Source organism: Topomyia yanbarensis, chromosome 2 (genome assembly GCF_030247195.1).
Source record: "Topomyia yanbarensis strain Yona2022 chromosome 2, ASM3024719v1, whole genome shotgun sequence".
Lineage (NCBI taxonomy): Eukaryota > Metazoa > Arthropoda > Insecta > Diptera > Culicidae > Topomyia > Topomyia yanbarensis.
The window spans coordinates 203,821,471-203,847,411 of NC_080671.1; the positions used below are offsets into that span (position 1 = coordinate 203,821,471).

At 36.2% G+C, this 25,941-nt stretch overlaps 1 protein-coding gene across 1 annotated transcript in view; it reads right to left on the bottom strand.

The window, feature by feature from the left end:
- LOC131682751 (protein Wnt-2) overlaps positions 1–25,941 on the bottom strand; it is an 82,590-nt gene that overhangs the window by 50,704 nt on the left and 5,945 nt on the right. Inside the window, exon 2 of the mRNA XM_058964469.1 lies at positions 7,719–8,706. Coding sequence (XP_058820452.1) covers positions 7,719–7,771 — 53 coding nt within the window. The 5' untranslated portion in view covers positions 7,772–8,706. The remainder of the gene's footprint in view (positions 1–7,718; positions 8,707–25,941) is intronic.

Here is a 25,941-nt window from a genome sequence, read left to right on the forward strand (position 1 = left end):
GCTTTACCACCTTTTCCTACTCTTACTATGAACTCTAAATTGAAATATGGTTAGGGTTCTAGGACGCTAAATGCCTAATTCTCGCCTTCACACGGCCCCAAAGATGGCGTGGGGTACATTTGTACCCCAGTGCAACGTTTTATGGGTCAAATATCTCTTTTTATAACAGTCCGATTATAACAATCTATAGCTCGTTGGGAAGGTGTGCGTATAAGCTTTCGGCTGATATGCAAAACATTTGTCTTTGTCAATTTTAACAGATAATCTAAAAAAACTGCGAATAGTACCTTCTTTACGTACACAATTATCCACATCTGGGAAACTTATCATCAAAACAAAAAACAAATTATTAGCGTTAGGTATGCGTTTTGGGCCTTTTATTTGAAATTGGTTTAGATGAGATCGGTTCAACCATTGCTGAGAAACACGATAGATAGTTTGCGACATACACACACAGACATTTGTGAAAGCACCTCAATCGGTTAGGCCATGCTTCGTCAACTCTTTGCCCGGAGTGTGTGAACATGTAAGAGACATCGGAATACGTACCGTTTAGTAAGCTAGGTTAACCGCTGGCGACTAGATCGAGTAGATCGGGACGAATCGGGGAGCTCAATAGCTCACGGAAACGAACATCACGAATCTACCGCCGGGGAAATCATAGTAGGAAGATTCACCGCCGTGGGCCATCTGACTATATCATGACAAAAATGGGAGCTAATTGGCTCACGACACAGACATCGGTACCGAAAGAAATTACGCTGCCAGGGAACTCTTAGTCGGAATGGGTAGTTCACCGTCGCACAATATTCGAGTAGATCTCGATAAAACTGGGAGATAAATGGCTGAAGGTAGTGGGTATCGTTGTCGGGAGGACTATCCGAGTAGATCGTGATAAGGCTGGGCGCTGTACGACTCACGGAAACAGGAGCTAAATGGCTCATGAACTGAGAATCTAAACACCTCACTGAGACGAGAGGTAAATGGCGACGTAATATATGGAAACAAGAAGCAGTAGAAGAGTCGAGAGTCAAATTAAAGCTCAATGGTCGGGCCATTTCATGGACCAAGTGAGGCTCTGAGATAGAGCAGAAGAAAGAGGGGCAACGACACAACGAGCCTCCCCCACGAAGTAGTACCTTGATGTAGTTCCGCGAGGAAGAAGGGTGAAAAAAAGTAAGAAGTAAGTGAGTCGTGAGTCCCACACAGACCACAAACAAACAGATATAACACTTCGAAGAATGGTTCAAAAAATTTAACCAACAGATTTAAAAGATCATACGTGCATGCCATCTTCCCTATCTTGGTATTCCTGCTTAATGTTTGTGCTAAACTCATCGTAAACAGCGACGTCGCGAGTTACCTGTCAAATGTTGCAAGCTTGTAAAAAGATTGTTTTCGTTTTCGTTAAACAGTGGTGACAAAAGCTTTAGTCGCACCAACGAACAAGTCTCGCTATCGGAAGTTTATTGAAACCTTTTACGACATTTTTTCGTGCAATCTGAATCGTTTAGCTATGCCAGAGGAATACTGCTATTCAGCCTGACATATTGACATATATGGGCAATATTGCAACTTTCTCGTCGTGTGTGATTGCCTAACGATTGTCATCATCGCATCTTTGATAGAATATTGATTCGAATTTATGCACCGTTATTACGGACATTGACAGGAATGCACGCCTAAACCGAGACAGACCGCGATCACTTAACAATGTTCATGATAATCTTTTTGACCATACAAATACAATTTTTTGTGATAAGTGATAAATGATATGAATTTTAACGCTTATTAATCTTCCGGAACTAGAGCTAGTGTACTGAGTACACCATGTTCAAAAGAACTACCGAATTGTGTAAAATATCGCATCTCTGATTTCTAAAATCGACTTTAACTAAGGAAATAGTAAAGGGACGAAATGATTAATTTTGTCTTTGTATCTATTTAAAATTAGCACTAATAATTACGAGAATCACACTAGTTAAATATTTTATTTCCCATATATCCTGGACATTTAATATTGTACACTGCAGGAGCTAGTCCAAACTTGTTAAGGGGGTCTGGTGTAGTGAGTAACAAAAATCGACTGTTTTTTTATCCGCCTAATTGTTAATATTAAACCTCTAGAATAGTCTGCTGCAATCTCGGTGACAACGCTGAACTTCTTTTGTTTTAAACAGCCGTGCGTTCCTCGCGCGTATTTGCTGTAACACACGCAGATTTCTATCTATCGGCAAACATTTTCGAAAAACTGGCAACAATAGAAATACAGTGTAAACAATATACTCTAAACTACATCTACCCAAATTTCCAAGAGAAAATACCCGAAGGGTCGTTTTCTACAGCGTTTATCTGTGATGCGATATTGTACACCTTTTACCAGCGTTTTTCTCGAAACAGTGTTTTTCAAATTGTCGAACACGATAGCATAGCATAGCATAGCATATGCGATTGCACAAATCGTGGGTGGCTGTACAGTGATCAGCTAATATTTAACAAAATATCCACCATACCGCGTCGCAAGAAAAACATATTTGGGATTAACACTTTTTCTTCATAGTGGAACAAGCATCACAGTGTACACCTGGCCACGTCCTTACAATCGCCGAGGAAGGGAAGGATTGTTAGTTCAACATCTACTAGCGAAAGTGCAGGGAACCCATACTACTTTCATAGATGTTTCAGGAATAGAAGTTTGTGTTAGCAGGGCAGGTTAATTATCAGGAACTTATTTAACCACATTTCATAGGAGATACAGTGTAAAATGAATGTAACTTACCTTTTTCCATTAAGTTATGGGAAACCTAAAATCAATGCATAAAATGGTTGTGAAAATAAAAATTTAAAATGCACAAAATTTCGTGAGCTCAAATAAAAAAAAAACAAATTATACGTTGTTTCGCATATTTCTGCTTATCTTCTGATAAACACTTCTCGAAAACTGAGAATATCATACAGCAACATAAAAATACTTCACAGTGATACATTTTCTACCAGAATCATTTCGCAAGTGTTACGTAAACGCGGAACAGATAAACCCGCAGTGTTTTTCAAATTGTCGAACACGATAGCTCAAAAACTAATCAACGAATTGAATTGATTTTTTCTAGGAAAATACACCATATGTGTAGCCTGTCGATGAACCTCAGAAAACCGAATAAAAAAAAATTCTTTCTGTTATTTTAAAGAAAAAAGAGCGAAAAATATTATATTTTTCGGTTTTTATGAAAGCATTTTCCGAAACTCGAACTTTTTCGATTTTTTTGGTTCATCGAGTAACTACGAGTCTAAGCATTACAAATCTTATTGAATTTCATGTGTCAGACAATTTTATCGAGAGTCATAAATCTTAACAATTCACATAGGATCGACTGTTGCCTTGCTTTCAAAATCGTAAAACAAAATAACTTTCGGTTAGAGCACTTTACACCAGACGCCTCCTTAATCGCATTGTAGAAACATTTTAATCGACAACGGATCGTGGATTATTGTTGAATCTGGTAAGCAACGGGTCCCAATAATCTAACATTCTGATTTTCAGACAGACTGGACGTCAAGCGAACAAATTTTAACCAGGAATCATGGCGCCACATCACTGCATGTGGGGTTCCTGCAGACTTACGTATTATAAAAATATGTTTTCCAATGTGAGCGTTCGTAAAATTTCGAGTGTTACGTCTGTTTGTCTGTGAGTGAACTACAGCCCAAGTTTTTGAAGCTTTTTAAACTTTACTATAAAACCTGTTTTAATCCACCTAATGGTGTAATTGTGCCTTTCTCATTTATCCAATAGCAAGTTATATTCAATATATTTGTGAAAATGTCTATTACATTCTTATTACACTTTGCACATATTTACAAGGGCACGAGTGCCACGAACCTGATGAGCAACATGTTGACGATGACGTCCTTGGAACAAAAAATATAATATTTAAGTGGATAAATCAGCATGAATTAAATGTTGTCTTCGTATAACATAATTTGGAATGCAGTGGGAGGAAAAAGGGATTATACCTGTAAAAGAGGATGTGAGAGAGGCCTAGTTGGTGAAAATGTATTCAGTCATCACCGAATCCGATGTGACTTTAATTCTGGAATATGCCCGGTACCTTAGTTCGGTTTAAATTCCTATGTAACCGTAGTAACTCCGGAATCAAAAGTCAGATCTGAATGAAATTCAATAGCAGTCAATGGGTGTATTGTATTTATCATTTGAAATCAAGTTTGTGAAAATCAATTAACAATTTGCTAAGTTGAAATTAAGTTTGTGCAAATCGGTTCAGCTATCTCTAAGAAAATTGAGCGGTTTTATTTGATACACACATGCACCCACAGACATTTTGCGGTCTCGACGATATGAATCGAATAGTATGTGACACTTGGCCCTCTGGGACTAAAATGGCTGGTCGATTTTTGAAGTGATTTCCAAATATGTATATAAGAAAGTCAAAAATCATTTATATTTCCAAACCAAACTAATTTCATATCTGTATTGCAGAGTAGATTTGTTTCGTAATGACGTATTTGATAGGTCGATTGATTTGAGGTATCAACTAATGAAAGTAGTACTGTTCGTGAAATCTTTGTTCAGGTTGTAGCTTCGCCAAACGGTTGACTGCTCATCATTTTAGTTTAGCTGTGTAAATATTTTTTCAAGAACATGGTGAGCATCTTTTGTTATATTCAAGATGATGCTGTTCGAATAGTACTTCTAACAATGATAGTATTAATTCAGCAAAAAATTTTAGCTGACAATTAACTAACATATATATTTCGAAATCTGAACGGATCTGATTTTTTCAGATTTGGACGAATCTGAAAGCTGACAAGTCCATACAAGTAATAAATAATGTTAAAACTAGTGTATTAGGAAAAGATTGTTAAAATAACTCATTTGCCCCTTTTATAAACTGGCTGTCTAGAAATGGACGAAAGCATACAGAACAAAATCGAATATGATTTTTAATTATTCGAATTGCTTGAAACACCCAAAGAACATCAATTTGAAAGAACAATGGGCTATTTCGCTATGGACATGTGTGACAAAGATCTATTTTGCGGAGAGTACAGTTGCAATGAGACGAGAAGGTATTTATGGAACATTGTTGTCATGTACACACTTAAAATCCATTACTTACCTGTAAGTAATTTTAATTTTCTGTCCTTATTTCACTGCCGGAAAACGAGAGAGAGGGAATGATTTTTTTACTCTAAAATTAATGGGATGAAGTTTAGTCGGCTTTGGGGAATATCTCATTATTTTTTGGTAAATTTGGACTCCCTTTCTTTCGTTTTTCGTTGGAGGAAGTGGGATGCACAGATTTAAAATTACCTACTGCTAGGTAATGCAAGTTTTCTGTGTACCATTACATTACGATTCATAGATTATAGTGAAGACCCGCTATCAGCCCACGATTTTGTCAGCCTCATATGAAAATTAAGTCGAATTCGAGTAAATTTTTTCTTGAGAACATTTTTCTTATCTTAGAGATCCTTAATATGAAAAAATCCTAATTTTAATTTATATTAAATTTTGCGCTGCCTACCCTATTAAACGAAATTTATACTTAATAATCGGAAAGGGTTATGAAGCTATATCTAAGGACCAAAGAATATTTTAAGAGCTTCGGTTTGTTAAAAAGAAAGAAAAATATATGTCCCGATTTTGTCAATATCCCCGTTTTAACAGCCTAAAACTCACTAAAAACGGATCTTCACTGTATTAAAATTGTCTAAAGTTGATGCAAGTTATTATGAAAATCTAGTTAACTTGAGTGCTTATGCTACAGAATTTGCGAAGTTAAAAGCTGATGAAGTACTATCTCTGATAGTCGACACTAAGCTAACAAGGCATCAATACTTATTAATTTGCGCATAAGTAGTAGAAAGGCGTCTGGAGTACTAGGGCTCTAAATTTTCATAACTTTCCTAGCTCTCTAGCCAATTAAATGTCGTTAAAATGTAAAAAAGTGTTATACCTAAATCGAAAATACAGCTAAGAAATGAACCGAATTGAAGCTAGCCTAAACACACAATTCATAAAATCGTCGATTAAAACCAACAAACGATACCGAGTTGATAGCTGAAAGTTATAGTAAGAATAGCAAGAATGTCGAAAGATTCTCTCATCTAATATAAAGTTTGCAGTAAAAAAGTTACAGTTCACTAAAGTACGGTGAAATATAATCCGCAAGAACCGAATTGACGATAATGAAGTCGGATAGTTTATTTATGTTCTCATTCGTATTCATTACCAACTATTGGCAAAACTTATATCATAAAATGTGTGATAAATTCAATTTATCACTATAAGATGAATTGATCTGATCTTTTCGATATCAAATTTGAGCTGAGCGACTCCAAATTCACTTATAATATATGTCTATGGGACTTCTCTAAAAATGTATATGGCAGATGAAGAGAATGTAGGTCAAAGGAGTGAGGCAGGGGGGGGGGGGTTGATGTAGAAAGAGATGGTGTGAGGGGAAGCTGAGAGGGGGCTGATGGAGTATGCAACACCCAACCGCATATTATACCGACCATTTCAGATTTGGTTTATGAAAATCGGTTCAGTCATCACCGAGTAATCGATGTGACTAATTCTGGAATACGTCCAGAACCCGAAAATTTCGGAACTGTCCATAGTGGACAATATATTTAAAGAACCTTTGATTGGCCATCAGTGATCTAGTCTTGTAAATAGAAATGATGTTATCTAGACTTGCATATAGAAATGGATTTTTAACCTTTGAAGTATTACGATTGTACCATATAAACAAATTCCAATGTGGTCGCAATAAACAACCTGTAACTCCGGAACCAAATCTCAGATACGAATGAAATTCAATAGCATTCCATGGGAGTATTGTATCTTTCATTTGAAACCAAGTTTATAAAAATCGGTCAAGAATTCCCTGAGAAAAAAGGTGTAAGATTAACTTACGAACTTGGAAAGTTCCTGGTGGCATCAAGAACCGTCATAAGTGGCCAATGTGGTCAAAGCTGCTTAGAATTATCATTAGTGATCTAGACCCGCAAATCCGAGTTATTTTGCACTCTTTTTGGTATGTATTACACCATTTGGATGTCATGGTGTTACCATTTTATATGGGACTTTGCTGGGTGACCGCACTCTTCAACCCGTAACTCCGGAACCGGAAGTCCGATCGACAAAAAATTCAATAGAAGCTTATGGGAGCGTTATACTTTTCATTTCAAGTTTGAGCGATTCGGTTCAGCCATCTCTGAGAAAAGTGAGTGAGTTTTGAAAATACACACACATACAGACATTTGTCAATTTCGACGAACTGAGTATATGAGGCTCGGCTCTCCGGGCCTCGGTTAAAAAGTCGGTTTTCAGTGATTGCATATCCTTTCTTTATGAGAAAGGCAAAACACATTTACTGTCCCAAATTGTTGAGCTGAGTCGATTGGTATATAAGACTCGGTCCTTGGAAAAAATCTTGAAAGTTTGAGCGAATTCTATACATTTCTTTTATAATATAACAGCTAATACCTGCCGCGCGTTGCTGCCACTTTCAACGAAAGAGGAGTAAAACACAATTTGTTTCGATCGCCATCTAGCGAGCAGAAGATCCCCAACCAATAGCACACGAACATCCTCTCATACGAAAGGTAAATAGTTGATTAATGTTATAAAACCAAATGTTCTCCGAAAAACATTCCACCCCAAACATTTAAATAAAAGCATCACTTACCTTACTTTGACAAACATGAGTATGATACACATGATCAGTGGAAGGTTTCTCATTTTACGTCATAGCCAGAACAATCATTGTCTCGTTGAAGTCAAATCGCCATACTACAGGTTGATTACGCGTAAATATTTATTACGAGTTCCATCAATCATCCTCGCATCCTCGGGTGCTGTAGAGATTTCCGAAGAGATTGCATATCATGCCGCTCGTGCCATCATCTGATAAATCGAACAAACAAATGGTGCTACTTTTAATCGTCACTTCACTCTGTCCCGATCAGTATCAGGTCTCACACGCAGAGCGATGAAAAATAGCAGTTGTCAGCTTATGCAAATTTATGTAATCTCTTTACGGCCCAGCACTCACCAGCACTTGGCTATTCGCACTCAATCAGTGAACAATTATAAACTCATAAAAATAACACCAACGCTTTACACGAGGACCATTAACACCACCAATCCAATATCTTGTACGAGGATCAATTTATGCCGGGTTGTAATTACTGGTATTAAAATCATTATTCTATTTGTCAAAAGACGTGATCAATTTGGATTATTAATATTTTTCACACATAGCTTTTTTTCCGCTCACTTTTCGTTAATATTCTAGCATGGCATTTAGTATCGATTTCAACATATACACTAGAAACACTGAGCATTGGAGAGCTCATGGCTAAGCATTGAAACATTCATTACTGAATGTATAATTCATATTTGCATATGGTGATAGTTCATGATCCTTTAATATACATACACCTGGTTTCGTCGCAAATGACTTTCGAAATGCGCTTGCTCATGGGCTATGAACCAAAGATCTCCTACATGGTGAACATTAAATATCAGGACGTGTTTCTTGGCTTCCGGGCATTGCTGTTTTAAACGCGGCATCAATCATAACCCCAGAGCCGTTTCGAGATTGAACTTCATCACTTTGCATATATCTTCATACTCTGTGCTACTGCATCGGTTTTTCCACTTTGACAGAGTGCCTGAAACAAGATCAATGAGTTGCAATATTTGCTGATATTTATTGCGTTGTTTGAGATAATAAATTTCAAAAGATAAATTGACACATTTACTATCGACAGGTCATTAGCATTCCGTTTCTGGCAAATTGGTTTCTATAGGTAAAGTCTTAAGTCTGTTATGAGTTAATGATTTCTCCAAGTTTTACAACAACTTCTTTTTATATTAATACCGTACCGATGTGGTGTGTACAAATGACTTATTACACCAGTGCCAGCTTTGCAGTTATCATTCGTCAAATCAAAAAATAATTGTATTGCATAACGCATAAAATTAATAGCATTGAAGTAATACAATGTCATATGTTTGCATGACATTTTTTTTTCTATTTTTATACAGCATATTGCACATCCCAAGTAACAATTGAAGTTTTATAGCACGCTACAAGTTGCAATCTAAGTTTTATCAGCGGCTATAAAACTATCATAAAACCACAATTGTTACTAGGGATGTGTGGTTGTGTGTTTATTGTTTATGCATACTGAATACGGTTAAAAGTAAAGACACTTTGGTAACAACTAAGTATTCCCCTGAATATTTCTTGCACCAATAGATATATTAAATCGGTATTCCTCTGGTGATTCAATTCAATTTCGGAATTTCGATGTTTTGTTCCGATAGATTTTAAAACCACACTATTGTTATCAGAATATTATTTAAAACTCATAAAATTAGTTTTAAATTGCTTTGATTGTATGATCATAAGTCGTCGCTGTTGTGCTATCTTATGACAGGCGCCATTTTGCACATTTCGAGAAAAAACGCTTTTTAAAGTTTGAGATTGAATATATCGAAACTTATAAATGGTATATCTTTTCAAAAAACACATCCAAATCATACAGTTTGTTCGACGACTCCGGGAAAAAATACCAAGACTGTTTGTCCCATTGTTGAAATTCTACGCATAATTGTTCCACTAACAAAAAGCCCAAAAAAGTTTACAATAAAAAATAAGTATATTACGCTAGATATCGGCCACTGAGAAGAATGGGGGAAAATAAAGGTTCATTAAAAAGAGATGGCCGTGGTAATATTAATTACAGCAGTGAGATTAATCCTGTAGCTCTTCATCACTGTCGTCGTTTCCATAACATGGCGAACGCACCTATTTCCGATTTTGATGAACTCGCGAGTAACAAGAAAACTATCGACATACACTTTTGTAAACAAAATGAGTAATGAACATCGTTTGCATAGATCGTGATGGGACTGATATGCGTAGAATTTTCCGGTTTCTGTGCGATTTCTCGCCATAACAGTCCCACTTAACATTTTTCGTAAAAATTAACGTTAATTGGATTTTTGCTAATACAATTTTCATCTTCAATCGCGTATTTCTCAGTTGCCATTGACGGCGCCGGTGGTTGAGTGGTAAGCGTAACCGCCACTCATTCCAGGTGACCTAGGTTCAATCCCAGCCGAAGTCGTTGAGACTTCTCTGAGGTGAAAAATCTGTGGTCACGTCTTCCTTCGGAAGGGTAGTAATACCGTAGGTCCCCGGTCCATGAGTTGATGGATCGATATCTAGTCCAGAAAGAGGAGTCACCTCTCTGACGTTGGTAAAGAAGAGTAGAATCCAACTTCTATACATACTAACAAATATCCTACTCCCGTGATAGTTGTGGAGTGCGCAGTAGTATATACGGCCTCCAGCAAAAGCAAGTATCGGACTAACGTTCATTTCCTTTCCTTCCGCGATCTACGTTCGGGCCTGACCGGCGCCGGTATTGATCAATTACGCTTTAGGATTACCAGGAGTTGCATATTGAAAAATGTTTCGTTACTCCCAAGCATAATTATCTGCTTGTTCCCTGTGCAACTTCAGCTAGTCCAGATCAATAATGGAGTAGCAGCCAGGGTGGTCGCACAAGCTCAAGCTCTGAAACTTAATCGCGTTTGTCTCAGTTGCCAATTTTGCAAACGTGGGACAATTGGGCGTATAGCGGCAGTGCCACTCTTAATAATATTTTAACACCTTCATGTTCATGTTGTTAATAAACAACTACGTTTAAAGTACTGAACCTTTTGGTTTCGATGATATTTGTTTAAAAAAAAACTAGTAAAACTGATAATTAGGACTAGATTTGCATCGATGAATTTTAGAATGAACTTAGGACTATAAGCTTTTAGTAGTAACTGTTTGGGGTATCTTGAAATTCACGAAAAAATACTTTTCAAATTCCTTTTTTTTCAAAATACATTTGTGCTCATTTTTGCTTTCCAACTACTATTTAATCAAAGATTCTATAATTTTCAGAATTATCAGAAAATTCGACTTAATTTTGAAATATCAAATATATATTTTGTGGAAAAATCTGGGGTTTGGCACATTCGAAAGATCTCTCTTTGAAAAATGTATCAGAGCACGTGGTCCTATTTGTATATAGTATAGGAAAAGTGAATTCCACGCTAAAGTACTAAACACGAGTTTAATCCACATAGCAATGTGTTGAAACCATTCATATTACCCAGCTGATAGCAATATGTTACTATCATGAATCATATCAGGAATCAGGAATATATTGGCTTAAATGGCACGTTCCCCGTATGTAGTCGGGGATTTGTGCCTTGCCGTGTGTTTTCATCATTTCCTTAGCGCAAAAAGGAGAAGGAGGTGTGGGAAATATAACAGCACAAAAACAAAAACAACATCAGGTAAGTTAATCTCACAAGTAGGTAAACTCGCCTGCGAGTAAGCCTAAAGCTCTTTACTACATTGGATAAAATACTTTAGTATGTCTCTGAGTTTCAGCCGTCCAAACATGGTGTCGTCTAAGTAAGGACCGAAAAACTCGAAATCGCAATTGCGCTACTGCTGGATAGGTGCATATCAGATGATATGATGTTCCGTAGTCGGATTCACAAAGATCACATGAAAAAGACTCAGCGCGCTGAATACTTTCCATGTGATATTTGAGTTTGCAGTGGCCGGTTGAAGCCCTGGTTAGCATGCCGCAGTGGAGCTTCGAAAAATGTTGGAGATTTTTTGAAATCACTGGGCACGGTTGTTCAAGAAATGCCTTTGTTTGGCGGCACGTTTGTAGATTTCTCCAATAATTACGGTGCTCGGGCGAAGCCCAGGACCGTATTTTTTCCCTTATCCAACTTGGCGAAATTGGCAGGGCGGGCTCAGGATCAACGAAGTCAATCGCTGAACCTGCCCTGGCCAATTCGTCAGCCCATTCATTTCCAATAATACCAGAATGTCCGGGCACCCAGACAAGGTAGATAGTGTTGACAATGCTTAGTTCTTCGATTTGGGTTCGACACGCGATCACTAGCTTAAACCGAGATTTTTCTGAACTAAGGGCCATGATTGCAGCCTGACTATCGGAGCAGAAGTTTATAACTTTGCCGAAAAAACTCAGTTGAAGGGCCAATTGTACCCCGCACATAATCGCAAAGATTCCTGCTTGCAATACAGTACAATATCTACCTAGTGAGTGAGATTTTTCTAATCTCATTTCACGACAGTAGACACCAGCACGTCCCTCCATCAGATAACCGTCAGTGTAACAGACCACTTGCGTTTGTTGTTGTCTTTCTATATAACCAGACAACCACTCCTCTCGACAGAAAATCTTCACATGGAATGTCCTGTAAGGAACACCACATGTGAGTGTAATATCGCTGGGAGCAAAAATATTTTCACCCCATGTAACCATTTGTGACCACAATCGCGTATGACTGGTAGCAAGATCAACATGGCCACTGTATGCACATTATAGTGCTTCTTGTTTGAGGTGTAGAGGAACATGGGAAGACTTGACCAGGTTTTTAGCTAAAACTGCCTAAATCACTAAAATAGCCTTCAATCCCTCAAAAGTCATTGAGATATAATGTGCAAAGTTATTGTGCGCCTTCATGATTTTTTGCAGAATTTTTAATTTAATTGTCGAAAGGTTACAAAAGTTTTTCTGAGACCGTTTTTTTTTTGGTCAAGTCTCCCCACTGAGGGGAATCTTGACCAAGCCGTGGGGAGACTTGACCAAGAGAATTTTGAAAAATCATAACAAAAAATAATGACATAAAACATACTGTAATTATTTTTTCCATATTGTCGAGATCTTTGGGTAGCAGTAAAAAATATAAAAGGGTTGAATTTGATAAATTTTGACTAACTGTACAGCTTGCATTGCATGTTCACACATTACGAAAACAGTCGTACTATTGCTAACTTTGTTTACTAATACTAAAATATAAAGACTTATGTTTGAGGTGGGATTTTTTTAAAGCGTGATTGACATTAACAATAGATACCAAAGCATAATAAATATCAGAAATTTTGTATCTTTCTTCAGCTAATTGTCACTTGGTCAAGTCTCCCCATAAAATCTTGGTCAAGTCTCCCCAACATTAATTATTGCGTTCAATGTTATTCAATTTCTAGTAATGACTATTCCAATGTTCCAATTTATGTAAAATCATTTCACTGCTTCACAAAAATTAAGATGGTATATTAGTACATTAATAGTAATTAGTAGTCCAGTAATGTCCATACAAAGTTTGATAAAAAATTACATCATTTAATGCAAATTTATTAATCAGGTAAAGTGAAAGGATTTTTCATTCCAAACTTTTAAAATTACCTTAAGGGATCGAAACAAGTATTAAAAAATTTTTGAAAAAAAATTAAGAATCGAATAGAAGACACCATAGCCAAAAATAGAATGTTGCGCTTGGTCAAGTCTCCCCATGTTCCCCTATGTATAATTGTTAGAAGTGCCTCAAGAGCAGCAGTCGGAGTTGTGGTGAAAGCACCAATCAACGCCATGAGCGCCATTCTTTGCAGATGGTTTAGCTTTGACTGGATTGTCATCACCTCTCCCCTCTGCCACCACACAAGGCATCCGTATGACAGTATTGGTCGTACAATTGTAGTGTAAATCCAATAGATGTATTTAGGTTTGAGACCCCCGGTCTTTCCAAAAGTTTGTCTGCACTGCCCGAAGGCCATGCACGCTTTCTTGACTCTGAAATCAATGTGAGCAAATCAATTCAGTTGGAATCCAATATAACTCCAACGTATTTTACTTGATCTGCACACAGTGGCTCAGAATCAAAGAGCTGCAAGGGACGAACCCCGGTTGTTATTCGCTTCTTTGTGAAAAGAACCATTGAAGTTTTGCTTGGGTTAACTGATAATTTAACTTGTTCGACTGATAATTTCCACTGTTCGACAGCCCTTTATGCTTGTTGCATTAAGTCAAAGATTGATCCGATGCAAAATCCAGTAATTAGTATTTGGTAATCGTCAGCAAACTCGTAGGTTGGAAATTCAAGCTTATTGAGTTTCTTCAACAAGCCATCGGCAACCAAGTTACATAACAAAGGTGACAGAACGCCACCCTGAGGACAACCGGAAATACTCAACTTCCGTATCTCAGTCTGTCGCAGTGACGAGAAAAGAATGCGGTTACTAAGCATTGCGTTTATCCAACCTGAGATACATGCAGATATCCCATGACCGCACGTCGTCCAGAATAGACTGGAAGGACACATTACCAAAAGCATCCCCAATATCTAGGAATACACCCTATCTAGATTGCTTGAGCGAGAAGGCTCTCTTAATTTTGTTAACAACATCGTGAAGCAGAGTGATCGTGAATTTCCCAGACTGATATGCATGTTGCATTTTGTGCAGTGGATACACTGATAGAATATATTCGTAAATTTCTAGGCATTAGTTTCGTACAGAATATTTTCATAAAATATACGAATTTTTCGTACATATCATGAATCGTTCGTAGTTCTATTGAAACACATTTATTTTTTGTTACTATTTTTTCGTGAAAACCACGAAACGACTTTCGTTGGCTTATTGCGAAACAGCTTCGTTCGACAAACGATTTGTTCGCTGTTATACACGAATATCTTTATAATATTTACGAGCATTATTCGTCAAACAGTCAACGTCAAAAAAGCTTCATTCCTTATTGTTGCTATACGTCAGATAATTGTTGATCATAACGATGGTCTCGGTCTGACTATTTAGTAGCTGTATCCGTGTATCCGGAGCAGTACGGATTCAGTTGAGCCATCGCGAACTGCTAGTTGGTATTGTATGAATTAGTTTGTGTTTTTCTCTGCCGGAGCAATTTCAAAATAATATGCTATTAAATACGAAAACTTCTCTTAGATGAACGAAATGAATTCGTGCGACCAACGAGATTGTTCGTAATATACACAAACGTTTATTAAAATAAACAAAACATTTCGTTTCATTCACGAAAAATAATGTCGTTTTCAACAACAACATTCGTGCAATGTACACTAAATAAGTAAAATTTAGGAAAACTTTCGTTTATCAAACGGCCATTTCTTCGCACCATAATCTTTCCAGTCCTCAATAATGATGCAGCAGGTTGAAATAGAATCGATTTTACCAGATTGATCGCTTTAATTAATAAAAAAAATCGGTGCTGTCAATCATTGATCCTAAAAGATCGAATGCGACCACCGAAATCGTTTGTAATATACATAAACGTTTAATAAAATAAACGAAACATTTCGTTTCATTCACGAAAAATATTGCCGCTATGAACGATTACATTCGTGCGGTGTACACTAAATAAATAAAATTTACGAGGCCATTTCTTCGTACCACAGTAAAATCGATTTGGCCAAATCGATTTTTTTAAATAAAAAAAATCGATGTTGTCAAACATCGATCCCAAATGATCGACTGAAAACAATAAGAGGCTAATAAATACGAAAACTTTTCTAAGATAAACGAAATGAATTCGCGCTACCAACGAAATCGTTCATCATATACATAAACATTTATTGAAATAAACGAGTCATTTTGTTTCATTCACGTAAAAAGGCGTTATCAACGACAACATTCTTGTAATGTACACTAAATATGTAACATTTACGAAAACTTTCCTTCATCAAGCTGCCATTACTTCACACCACAATCTTTCTAGTCCTCAATGGAGGTGAGTGGGCTGAAATAAAATAAATTCTACCAGATCGATCCTTTTAATTAGTTAAAAAAATGGTTGTTGTCAAACATCGATCCAAAAGTATCTATTGAAAAAATAATATGCTAATGAATACGAAAACTTTCCTAAGATGAACGAAATAAATTAGTGAGAGCAATGAAATCGTTTGAAATATACATAAACGTTTATTAGAATAAACGAAACGTTTCGTTTCATTCACGAAAAATAATGTCGTTATCAACGATAACATTCATGCAATGTAAACTAAATAAGTAAAATTTACGAAAACTTTTGTTCATCAAGCGGCCATTTCTTCGTTCCACAATAAAATCGATTTTACCACATTGATTTTCTTAAATTAAAAAAAAAATCGATGTTGTCAAACATAAAAAAGAAAACAATAAGAGGATAACAAATACAAAAACTTTTCTAAGATAAACGAAATGAATTCGTGCGACCAACGAAATCGTTCGTAATATACAGACACGTTCATTAAAATAAACAAAACATTTCGTTTCATTCACGAAAAATAGTTATCAACGATAACGATAAATTCGTGCAGTGTACATTAAATGTGTAAAATTTACGAAAGCTTTCGTTCACCAAGCGACCATTCTTGTTCATGAAATGAACGAAACCTACTATTTAGAATGCGCGAAAATATTTCGTTGCAGAAAACGACGAATGAATTCGTGCATTGCACGGTTGATTTTATTATATTTACGAATATATATTATCAGTGTATTCAACTAAACTAACGTTCTTGATATGATGATCGTTTATCCGTTGCAAAATTTTCAGAATAAAAGCACTTAAACTAATAGGCCTAGAACTCTTGGCTTCTTCATAGCTTGAGCGTCCCTTTTTTGGACAGTCTAACAGTTATTTCACGCCATGCTTTCGGGATATACATGGTAGCAAGACTGGAAAGCAAAATCTTTTTCAAGACACAGTGGCGTAGCCAGAAATTTGGTTTGGAGGGGGTTTTGATGAAAATCGCAATTTTTTTTAAAAAATGCTAAAATTTAATATGAGTTTGATAAATTATTGAAACCTCAAAAACATAAGTAGTCTAACAGATGTCATTCCAGTCTACAAACAAGAAGGATCAACATGGACCAGTTTTCAAACCTCTATAGATTATTTTCAAAGTCAAGTCAAGTGAAGTCAAAAATTGCGATCTTTTAAAGTGGGATAAATGATCTAAAAAAATTTCAACGTTCAAGATCACCTAATATAATAATCCTTGACTTTGAAGGTTTGACAACTTCGAGAAGTTATCAACATAAAACAGCGCCTGCTTTGATATAGAAATTTTAGTGATTAACTCTCATAGAGGTAATTATGGTGAATTAATTTTTCAAAAATATTAAGAGACATGGTGCCTTCAGCAGAGTTTTTGATAATGTCATTTCAAACAATTTTGTTGAAAATATGAAGGCTACATGAATTCAACATATAGGGATTTAAATGGACTGGGCCGGCTATATTTCTTCTTAATGAAGAAAAATTTAGGTGAAAACAATTTTTTTCTGCGCTGCGGATAAAATTGTTTGAAATAATCATTGCGAGTTGAGAACACAAAACCTATAACTAAATTATGGATGGATGGAACTGAAACTTGCGTTTCGACTTCATCTCATCAGAATCCGACACTAACTTGGTGGGCGGACTAAGCTAGCGCCGAATTGATGCTAGCTCCTGAAAATGGAATCACTCTTTGTTTTTGAGTCCTTTTAATATCTGGGAATTATTTGTTTTAAATCCAGTTCCCTTATTTTTTTGTAAGCTTCAAAGGCACCTTGAACGCAATGTGAATTTATTATTTAATTACCGCAGAAGAGATTTATCAAATACAGTAATAGCTTGTTGTAAAGGTTTTTTACTACTATATTTCGATACTCTGAATATGCGGGATATTTATGTCTTTGACAAAGTTGTTTGAAATAGCACTTTCGAAAACTTTGCTGGAGACATTAAGTCTCGACCCAAATTTGGTTGAAGAGTAATTCTTGTCTATAATTACTTCTAGGAGGATTAACCGTCAAAATTATTCTATCAGCAGATGAACAGTTTTACGTTTTGAAATTCTTCAATGTTACTTAACATCGAAATTTGGCAGTTTCGAATGAATGTGATAGTGACCGTTAAAAATTTATCGAGCATTAATTTTACTTTCCTTAATTAGTCAACCTCACAACTTGCAGTACTAGTACGTAGCACACAAAATTTTAGTACGCCATTCATTGCATCCTGCTAAGAGTCTATTCATATAGTTGATAATACAACAAAAATCCAATGCTCATAAAACCGATCCTGACCTGCTAGAGACAAAATTACACCAGCTTTCAACTAGTTTCTGAAATGTTATTCTTGTTGTTAACCATATTGAATTGTTGTCTAAACTCTACACAATCTAAAAAAATACATTTTCAGCAAATGTTGAAATGTATGTAAGTTTTCGGTAAACAAACTTATGTTTTATATGCAATCAACCTATTCAAATTTAGATTCCCATTCGAAAAATTGTCTCTAATCCATATTTTGAAGCATCTTTCCAAAATGAGCTTATAATAATTCAGACAGTTATTTTATTTTACATTGAAGTAATTTGACAACTATGGGATTTTGGCTAAGAGATAAGTTACAAGATCCCCTTCCCACAATTTTCCAAAAGTTCTCATGACGCTTTAAACACAGTTCTCAATGTAGTGATCAGAGAATATTTTTCCAAAAATATTTTGTGGAATATTAAATTAAATTCGTCAGCATCAATTTTTTTTCAATCCAATTAATTTTGGTTTGGTGGGGGGGGGGGGGGTTAACCCCCAAACCCCCCCTGGCTACGCCACTGTCAAGACATGATGGAGAATATCAAATCCCTTTTGCAGTAGCACGGAAAGTATTCCATCCTTTCGGGGTGATTTGTATGGAGCAAAGCTGTCAACTGCCCACTTGACCGGTTTAGTGGTAACCAATGCGCCAAGATTCTATAATTTTCAGAATTATCAGATAATTCGACTTAATCTTGAAATATCATAGATATATATTTTGTGGAAAAATCTGGGGTTGAGCACATTCGAAAGACTTCTCTTTAAAAAACATATCAGAGCACGTGGTCCCATATGCATATAGTATAGGAAAAAGTGAATTGCACGCTAATGTACTAAACACAATTTTAATCCATCTAGCAATGTGTTGAGACCATTCTTATAACCCAGCTGATAGCAATCTGTTACTAACAAACAATTGCTCGTTTTCCGTTTTAGAATTATCCATATCATAATTATCCATATATCGTTTTAGATTTATCCAGAAACTATAAATCGGAATTGCAAATAAATAAATTGTTTTCTGTCTGAATGCTCGGCCTTTCATTTGGCACCAGTTTGGTTAGGATCGGTTGAATTATATCTGAGAAACACGAATGAAAGTATGCCGTCAAGCTGAGTCGATTGGTATATAAATTTTGGCCCCCCAGGCCGAGGAAAAGATTCAGCGCTTTATACCGTTCATTTATGAGTAGCGTAGCTTTGCTTAGCTTAGTTGACCGCCCATGAGTTTCCCGTCATTGATCAAAACCTGTTAAAACTGCATATTGAATCTAATATATCATACTCAGCGTGCTACCTAAAGAGACTAAGATTATAGTATGATCAATAACGTAGATGACCCCGCCTATGCAAGTCAATTTTGGGTGAGAATGTCAGTTCAACGCTTGTGACGATCATGACCGAGGAATTTTCTGCATCATCTACATTTGTCACAGCAGAGGATTGGTGTTAATAGGTAGGGGAATGTATCAGGATACATCTTGGTAGATATTGTGATTTAGCTAAGTACCCACGCGCTTTGTCTTTTCATTTCAAATCAAAGTTTTCTGGTGTGCGATTTCCAGTAGAAATGTGAATGCTGTCCGAATATGTATTTCATACCTTTCATATATGAGTAAGGTAAAAAGTTGAAATTAATCTTATGTTTGGAGTTTCCCCCCAACACCGGAGTCTCCGGATCAAACCTGAAGAGGTGGTATCATTAATTTGATTCCCGAAACACGAGGAAAGTTGCCAAAATCCAATATTAATCTATATGGAGTACTACTATTCTGGAAATCTAAATGATATATCTCTAAGCGGCTTCCGCAGGCCCCGAGTTGCCATGGATTAAGCGCTAAGTGTAACTAACCAGGTGAAAAGCGATGCTTCAGTAGAGTTGAAAGGTGTAATTAACCGTTAGGTGAATTAAGCTACATATTTTTATTTGTTAACCAAACTTGTATTTTTTATCATAGAGCTTTTAATCTTGATGTGTTTTGCCTCTTTTCCCGATTAGCAAAATCTCAAAGTCTTTCCACGAAGAGTGAGAGTAGAATCCAGATCGGCATCTCTAGGGTGACCATATTAGGCGAGTAAAAAATCAGGACAATCGTAAGAGTATTACCTCCCCCGTTACCTTTCAATTGACTGCACCTTCTCCACATGTTTTCAGCAGTTAAAAGGTTCTGGGTTTTTTGTGTTAGCGACGAACCACTGAGTATTTAGATCTAATGTGGTACAAGGTTCTGGGTTTGGCAGCCAGAGCTTCGGTAGTTAAAAAGTTTTGGGGGTCTGGTAGAAAGAGCTCTGCCAGAAAGTCTTTCGTCGGAATTCGATCACTAAGCACTTTTTCGGATGTACACGCATGCAGTTCTTATTACATCACCATCAGCGAAAGTATCCTGCTGAGATCGTCCATGCAGGACTGGCGAGGAGTTTTGAGCACGAAATACTCGTCATTTACGTAAAGCAAAAACAACAACGGTCTCAAGTAGCTTCCCTGCGCTGTACCTGGCAATCTCCAATGACAACCATCATTTCTCGATCTGAGAGCTAGGATCGAAAGAGCTGCAAAATCTACCGTTGTTTCCAAATTTCTCCATATTATCGATTGTTATATGAAAACTGGTGGATAGGTTGGTGTAAATAATATCCGTTTGAGCGCGACAGTCCATACTCCATGTTATGTAGGATGCTAGACTCGGCAGGCTGGTCGGTGTTCAGCGTACAGGCGTGAAGCCATGTTAATCGTCTATTAGGTACTTTATTATTTCATTTATTCGACACGGCTCCAGATCGGCTTCTCATCATCACTTTTACAACTATATCGTTGAAACCGTATCAGAAAAGTTACAGTTTTGCCAATAACTTCACGAACGGATTGGTGATATGCCTATTATCGGTATCTTTCTATTGCTATCCTGCAAATATGAAACTGTCAGACTAATGTCTGTTATCTCTGTGCAAAGCATTGCAATACCTCAAATGGTGGGATCAACATTGTGGTTCTCGACACGATATTTATAAACACACATGCGTAAAGCATCAATTATAAAAAGAATAATGAACGATTTGCTGTGGATTTCTATGTTATAGGTAAAAAATGGCGAGCCTATTGTACACGAAAGGAATTTTCCTCTAGCAATTCAAGCACAATTTCAAATGAGCGTCCTATTATAGTAACCGACGGGTGAAGATGTTTATGTAAATGCACGAGACAAGTTGACCGTTTTACGTTTACTAACTGCACAATAATCTTGTCGTTAACTTATTAACTACACAGAGCAGAGGTCGTATGAGCGTATGCAAGCGGTACTTCTTCGGTTTGATTGAGCACGCTCGTTTATTTTGAATATTGTTGTATACTACAATTTGCGGCTGTAATTTATGTGTACTTTGGTTTTGCAATGTACAATCAGAATTGCTATCATGAACATACTGATCAATGACTGAAACGGCGAAAGGAATGCGATGAGAACTTGAATGCTGAGATTTTTCGATCACTATGGTAGAAACTCCCTAATTCATCTCCGTCGCTCTATTCCTCCAACCTATTTGAATCCACTAGTATCGTTAACATTTTCTATCTCTGATCGATGCATTAGCTCAATTCGTAAGATAAATAAACGGGCATTCTTTCGTATTGTATAGTTAACTGGGGCTTTTAAGGGTTTTCCTTCGTCAGAAAGCAAGGTTTTTGCATTTTCACGTACGATCTGTTTTGGTACACTGGAAAAGTTGAAATAAGTTTCTCAACACTGATGGCAACTTGTGTTCGTTGCTGTTGCGGTAATAACCGCATACCCGCCGCGAATTGTGCGGTGCGGTAAGACGTATTTTACCGCAGCTGCGGTGCAGGAAATAGGTATTTTCCGCGCAATTCTACTCGCACCTTTTCATTTTCGTTAATGCAAACTCCACGTCAGATTTACAAACGAAATTTTAATTCTTTCGTGATTTTTTTTCTTTCTTTTTCATTGCAAAACAATTGACACGTATTTTTTCGGCTGAATATGATTTTTTTAAGTTACGAGTTTTTGAACAATTGAAGTTCATAAAATTGAACATTTCATAATCACTTATAACTCGAAAAATAATTGAATATTATTATTAAGTATTAAGTCATCTGCTTTCCGAGAATCCGGATTCCCGGATTTCGTACTTGAATGGTGTAACGAAGGCTAGAACAGTCAAATTATACTGTTTAAGAACATCCAATCATCGAAAACTAATCAACATCCATGTGTAGTGATGGTTTTCAAATGATTTAGTGCGATAAAGTCAATTAATATATGATTGAAACTGGTTTTTCAATTTCTAGACATATTGAAAATTAACATCATTTTTGTATAACCCAAGCATAGTTTTTATACGTAAAATCCTAAAACTGAAACTGCCCTGCTCGTTTTCTGCTATGAACAATTTGCCAAAAAACTCGTTCCTGTGTATATAAATGAGTATAATTTATAGCCGATCAGATCCATTTGCTCCACATTCGAAACGTGATTCAGCGCGTCACAACATTTATAAGTATGCGAGTTAACGATCCATTAAAAAGTCATCAACGGATTGAGTCAATTTTGTAGACTAATAAATATATATGTTTCGAACAACAAAGCCTTGCTTGAAACACGCTGAATGAGGATACTGTAAGCTAATCGTATTAGGATCGAAAGATTTGCCCTTTGCCATGGCTTCTCAAGCGACGAACCTGGAAACGCTTACAGCATTACTCATCGCAGTTCGAGCGAGGATGGAACGACACGAGTAGACCTTCTCAAAGAAGCATGTCATCGCAACCCCCTTCATCAAATTAACAATCATCATCAACATTATCGTCGTCATTACGACTGCTCTGTTGAAACTCGAGCTACTCATTAAACGCTTTTCATTTTTGCCTGGTCTTCTTTCTAGTGCACCTTGCTACGCAGAGTTAGCCTGGGTCGGGCAATATTTAAAATTTCATCTATTAGAGACCAAGTTTTGACCGGTTAGTTCGTTATCCGATATATATTTGCTTGTCTTAATCGCATCTCCATAAATCAGCAGGTAGTTAAATTTGCAAAAAAATTGCTGGTCCCGTTTGCTTCCTTTAAGATCGCTTCGTAAATTGGGGTATTGTTTCTTAGAAGTAGAAGTGGAATGTAAGCGTATTCTTTTTTTTAACGTTCAGTCGCGTGATCATTTTTTGCACCATAACCATAGTTTGAGAATGTTTAAATCAAACCGATCGAACCTTCCTCTAGTTGATTACTTCTGTAATTCACAATATGTAGTATCGACTCAATAATCATGAAGAATAGGTGACCGTGAAGCAAGATCTTCTTTAGACAAGCTTTGCGAATTTTCGCTGACCGTTTCTGTTTTAGGAACAACTCATTCCGCTTGGCGATGAAATGGAATCTTTCTTTTATCAAATTATGTTATTCTCTTTGTTGAAAACATTACTTAGCTGCCTGTTGAATACCAGCAAAAAAGGGTTATTGTTTTGGACTCACAACAAAAAGACAATACCAGTTTTTCACCGAGACGTATTCATATATATGTTTCTGCTGAAAGGAGGTAGGACCAGCACCTCATTAAAATTGTGGAACTAATTAAACTAACAAATGTTCCGCATTTTGGCAAAACATCCAAGGTTTAAATGTGTCCCTCGAACCCTAGAAATATTTCGCGATCGAAAAGGATTTTTTTATCAGGATGATGAAAGTCGTTGATTTTTTTGAAAATGCTACAATTTAATGAGTTTGATAAATTATTGTAAATTCACAACCATAAGTAGTCGAACAGATGCCATTTCAGTCTAAAACAAGGAGAATCAACATGGAATAGTTTTCAAACCTCTACACATAATTTCGAAATAATCAACTTTGAAAGTTTAACAACTTTCAAAAAGTTTTCTAACATAAAGTAGTGCATTATTGACATAAAAATTTTAGTGACTAATTCTCCTAGAAGTAGTTGTAAAGAGTGAACTCTTCCAAAAAAGTAAACCAAAGCAAAGTTGTTGATAATGTTATTTTGAACAATTCTGTTGAAAATATGAAGGCTACATGAATGCAGCATGCCGAAAAATAAAAATTAAGTTTATTGTTTATAAACTGCAGAAGAGATTAATCAAATACAATTTTCTTTCGCATATAGTCTACTATATTTTGATCCTCTTGTGTCTTCAACAAAGTTGTTTGAAATATCATTCTCAAAAACTTTGATGAAGACATTAAGTTTCGAGCTAAATTTTCTTAAAGAGTAAATTCTCTATAATTACTTTCAGGAGGATTAACCACCACAAATAATTTATCAGAAAATGTGCTGTTTTACGTTGTAAAATTCTTCGATGATAGTTAACATCGAAATTTGACATTTTCGAATGAATGTGATCGTGACCGCAAAAAAACTTAACGAGCATTTATTTTACTTTTCTTCACTATTGAAGCTTACAACTTAACAACGAATCCTAGAACCAAGTACACGAAATTTTATTTCGCCATTCAATTCAACACTGAAAAATATATCATTAATAGCCACTAACATGAAATATATTGAAATTTTCATTAATTTTAATCCTGCTTAGAAGCAATTCACATAATTGCTACAGACAAACTGTAAACATCATTTTTCATCATCTTTGACTTACTTTCCGAAATGTTATTCTTGTTATTAATCATATTGAGTTTTTGTCACAAATCTGCGCAATCTCAAAATTACATTTTCAGAAAATGTTTAAATGTATGCAAGTTTTCTGTGAGCAAGTTTATGTTTATGTTAGCTTCCCCTTCGATAAATTGTCCCTAATCCATATTTTGAAATATCTTTCCAAAAAAGAGCTCATAATAATTCAGGCAGTTATTTTATTTTATGTTGATGCAATTTGACAACGGATCTCGGCTAAGAGATAAGTTACAAGATCCCCTTCCCATCATTTTCCAAAAGTCCAACAACAGGTTCTCAATGTAGTTACAATATTTTTCCAAAAATATTTTGTGCAATATTTAATTTGATTAGTCAGCATCAATTTTTTTTTCAATGCACTTGTTTTGGTTTGATTGGGGGGGGGGGGGGTTAACCCCCTTGACTACGCCACTGGTTGTGATTATCCTTTTTCAACATGTCCGTCTTACCCCAACCATATATCCGTTTTTCCAGGCTGCGGAAAAATGCAGATATTTCTTTGCTTTCTAGGTCTTTAAAAAATGATACTTCTTGATTTTTGTAACATAATCCCTCTCTGAGCACATATAGAGCTACAACATAATTACATTGTGACAAAAACATGCTCTACTATGTTACATTTCAGTATATCCTTAATATGTCGGTCAAGTTGATTATTTTAAATGAGTGAATCTTAAAACTACCATTCATTGGCAGGTAGGTCCAATATGCTTTGAATATGTACGTATATTTATTAACTCCGCCCATCTAATCGACGGTGACGAAGGCAAAGTGAGTGTTATGTCGAAAGCAATGTTTCAAACATTCAAAATATTATTGTAAACATTCTTAGATTATAAGAAATTCAAAATTAATTATGCTTTACACCAGTAGAACATTATCGTGCTATTGACATAAAATAGTTAAAAGTGTAGTATTCCGTTTACCGTTTGTCTTGCATGAATGGTGTGGAAATGAATGACACCGCTCATATTCATCTCGTTCGAGAAATTTTGATGTCGCGCATTGAAAGCAATTTGAAACAATACTTTTTCTTACTATTAGTTAAATGCAAATTATTTTGTCTATTCATATTCTTCTGTTTCTGTCCGCACTGTGGGCCTAACTAACGCCAGAGAGGCGACACAACCATTTGGATATTAAATATCGGACCATGACTATATGGATCGTTACCAACGGTCTACTTGCTTTACAATGAAAGATGTTACCGAATAGGTTAACTACAGATAGTAAACAGGTGAACAACAATCAGACTTACCACTCA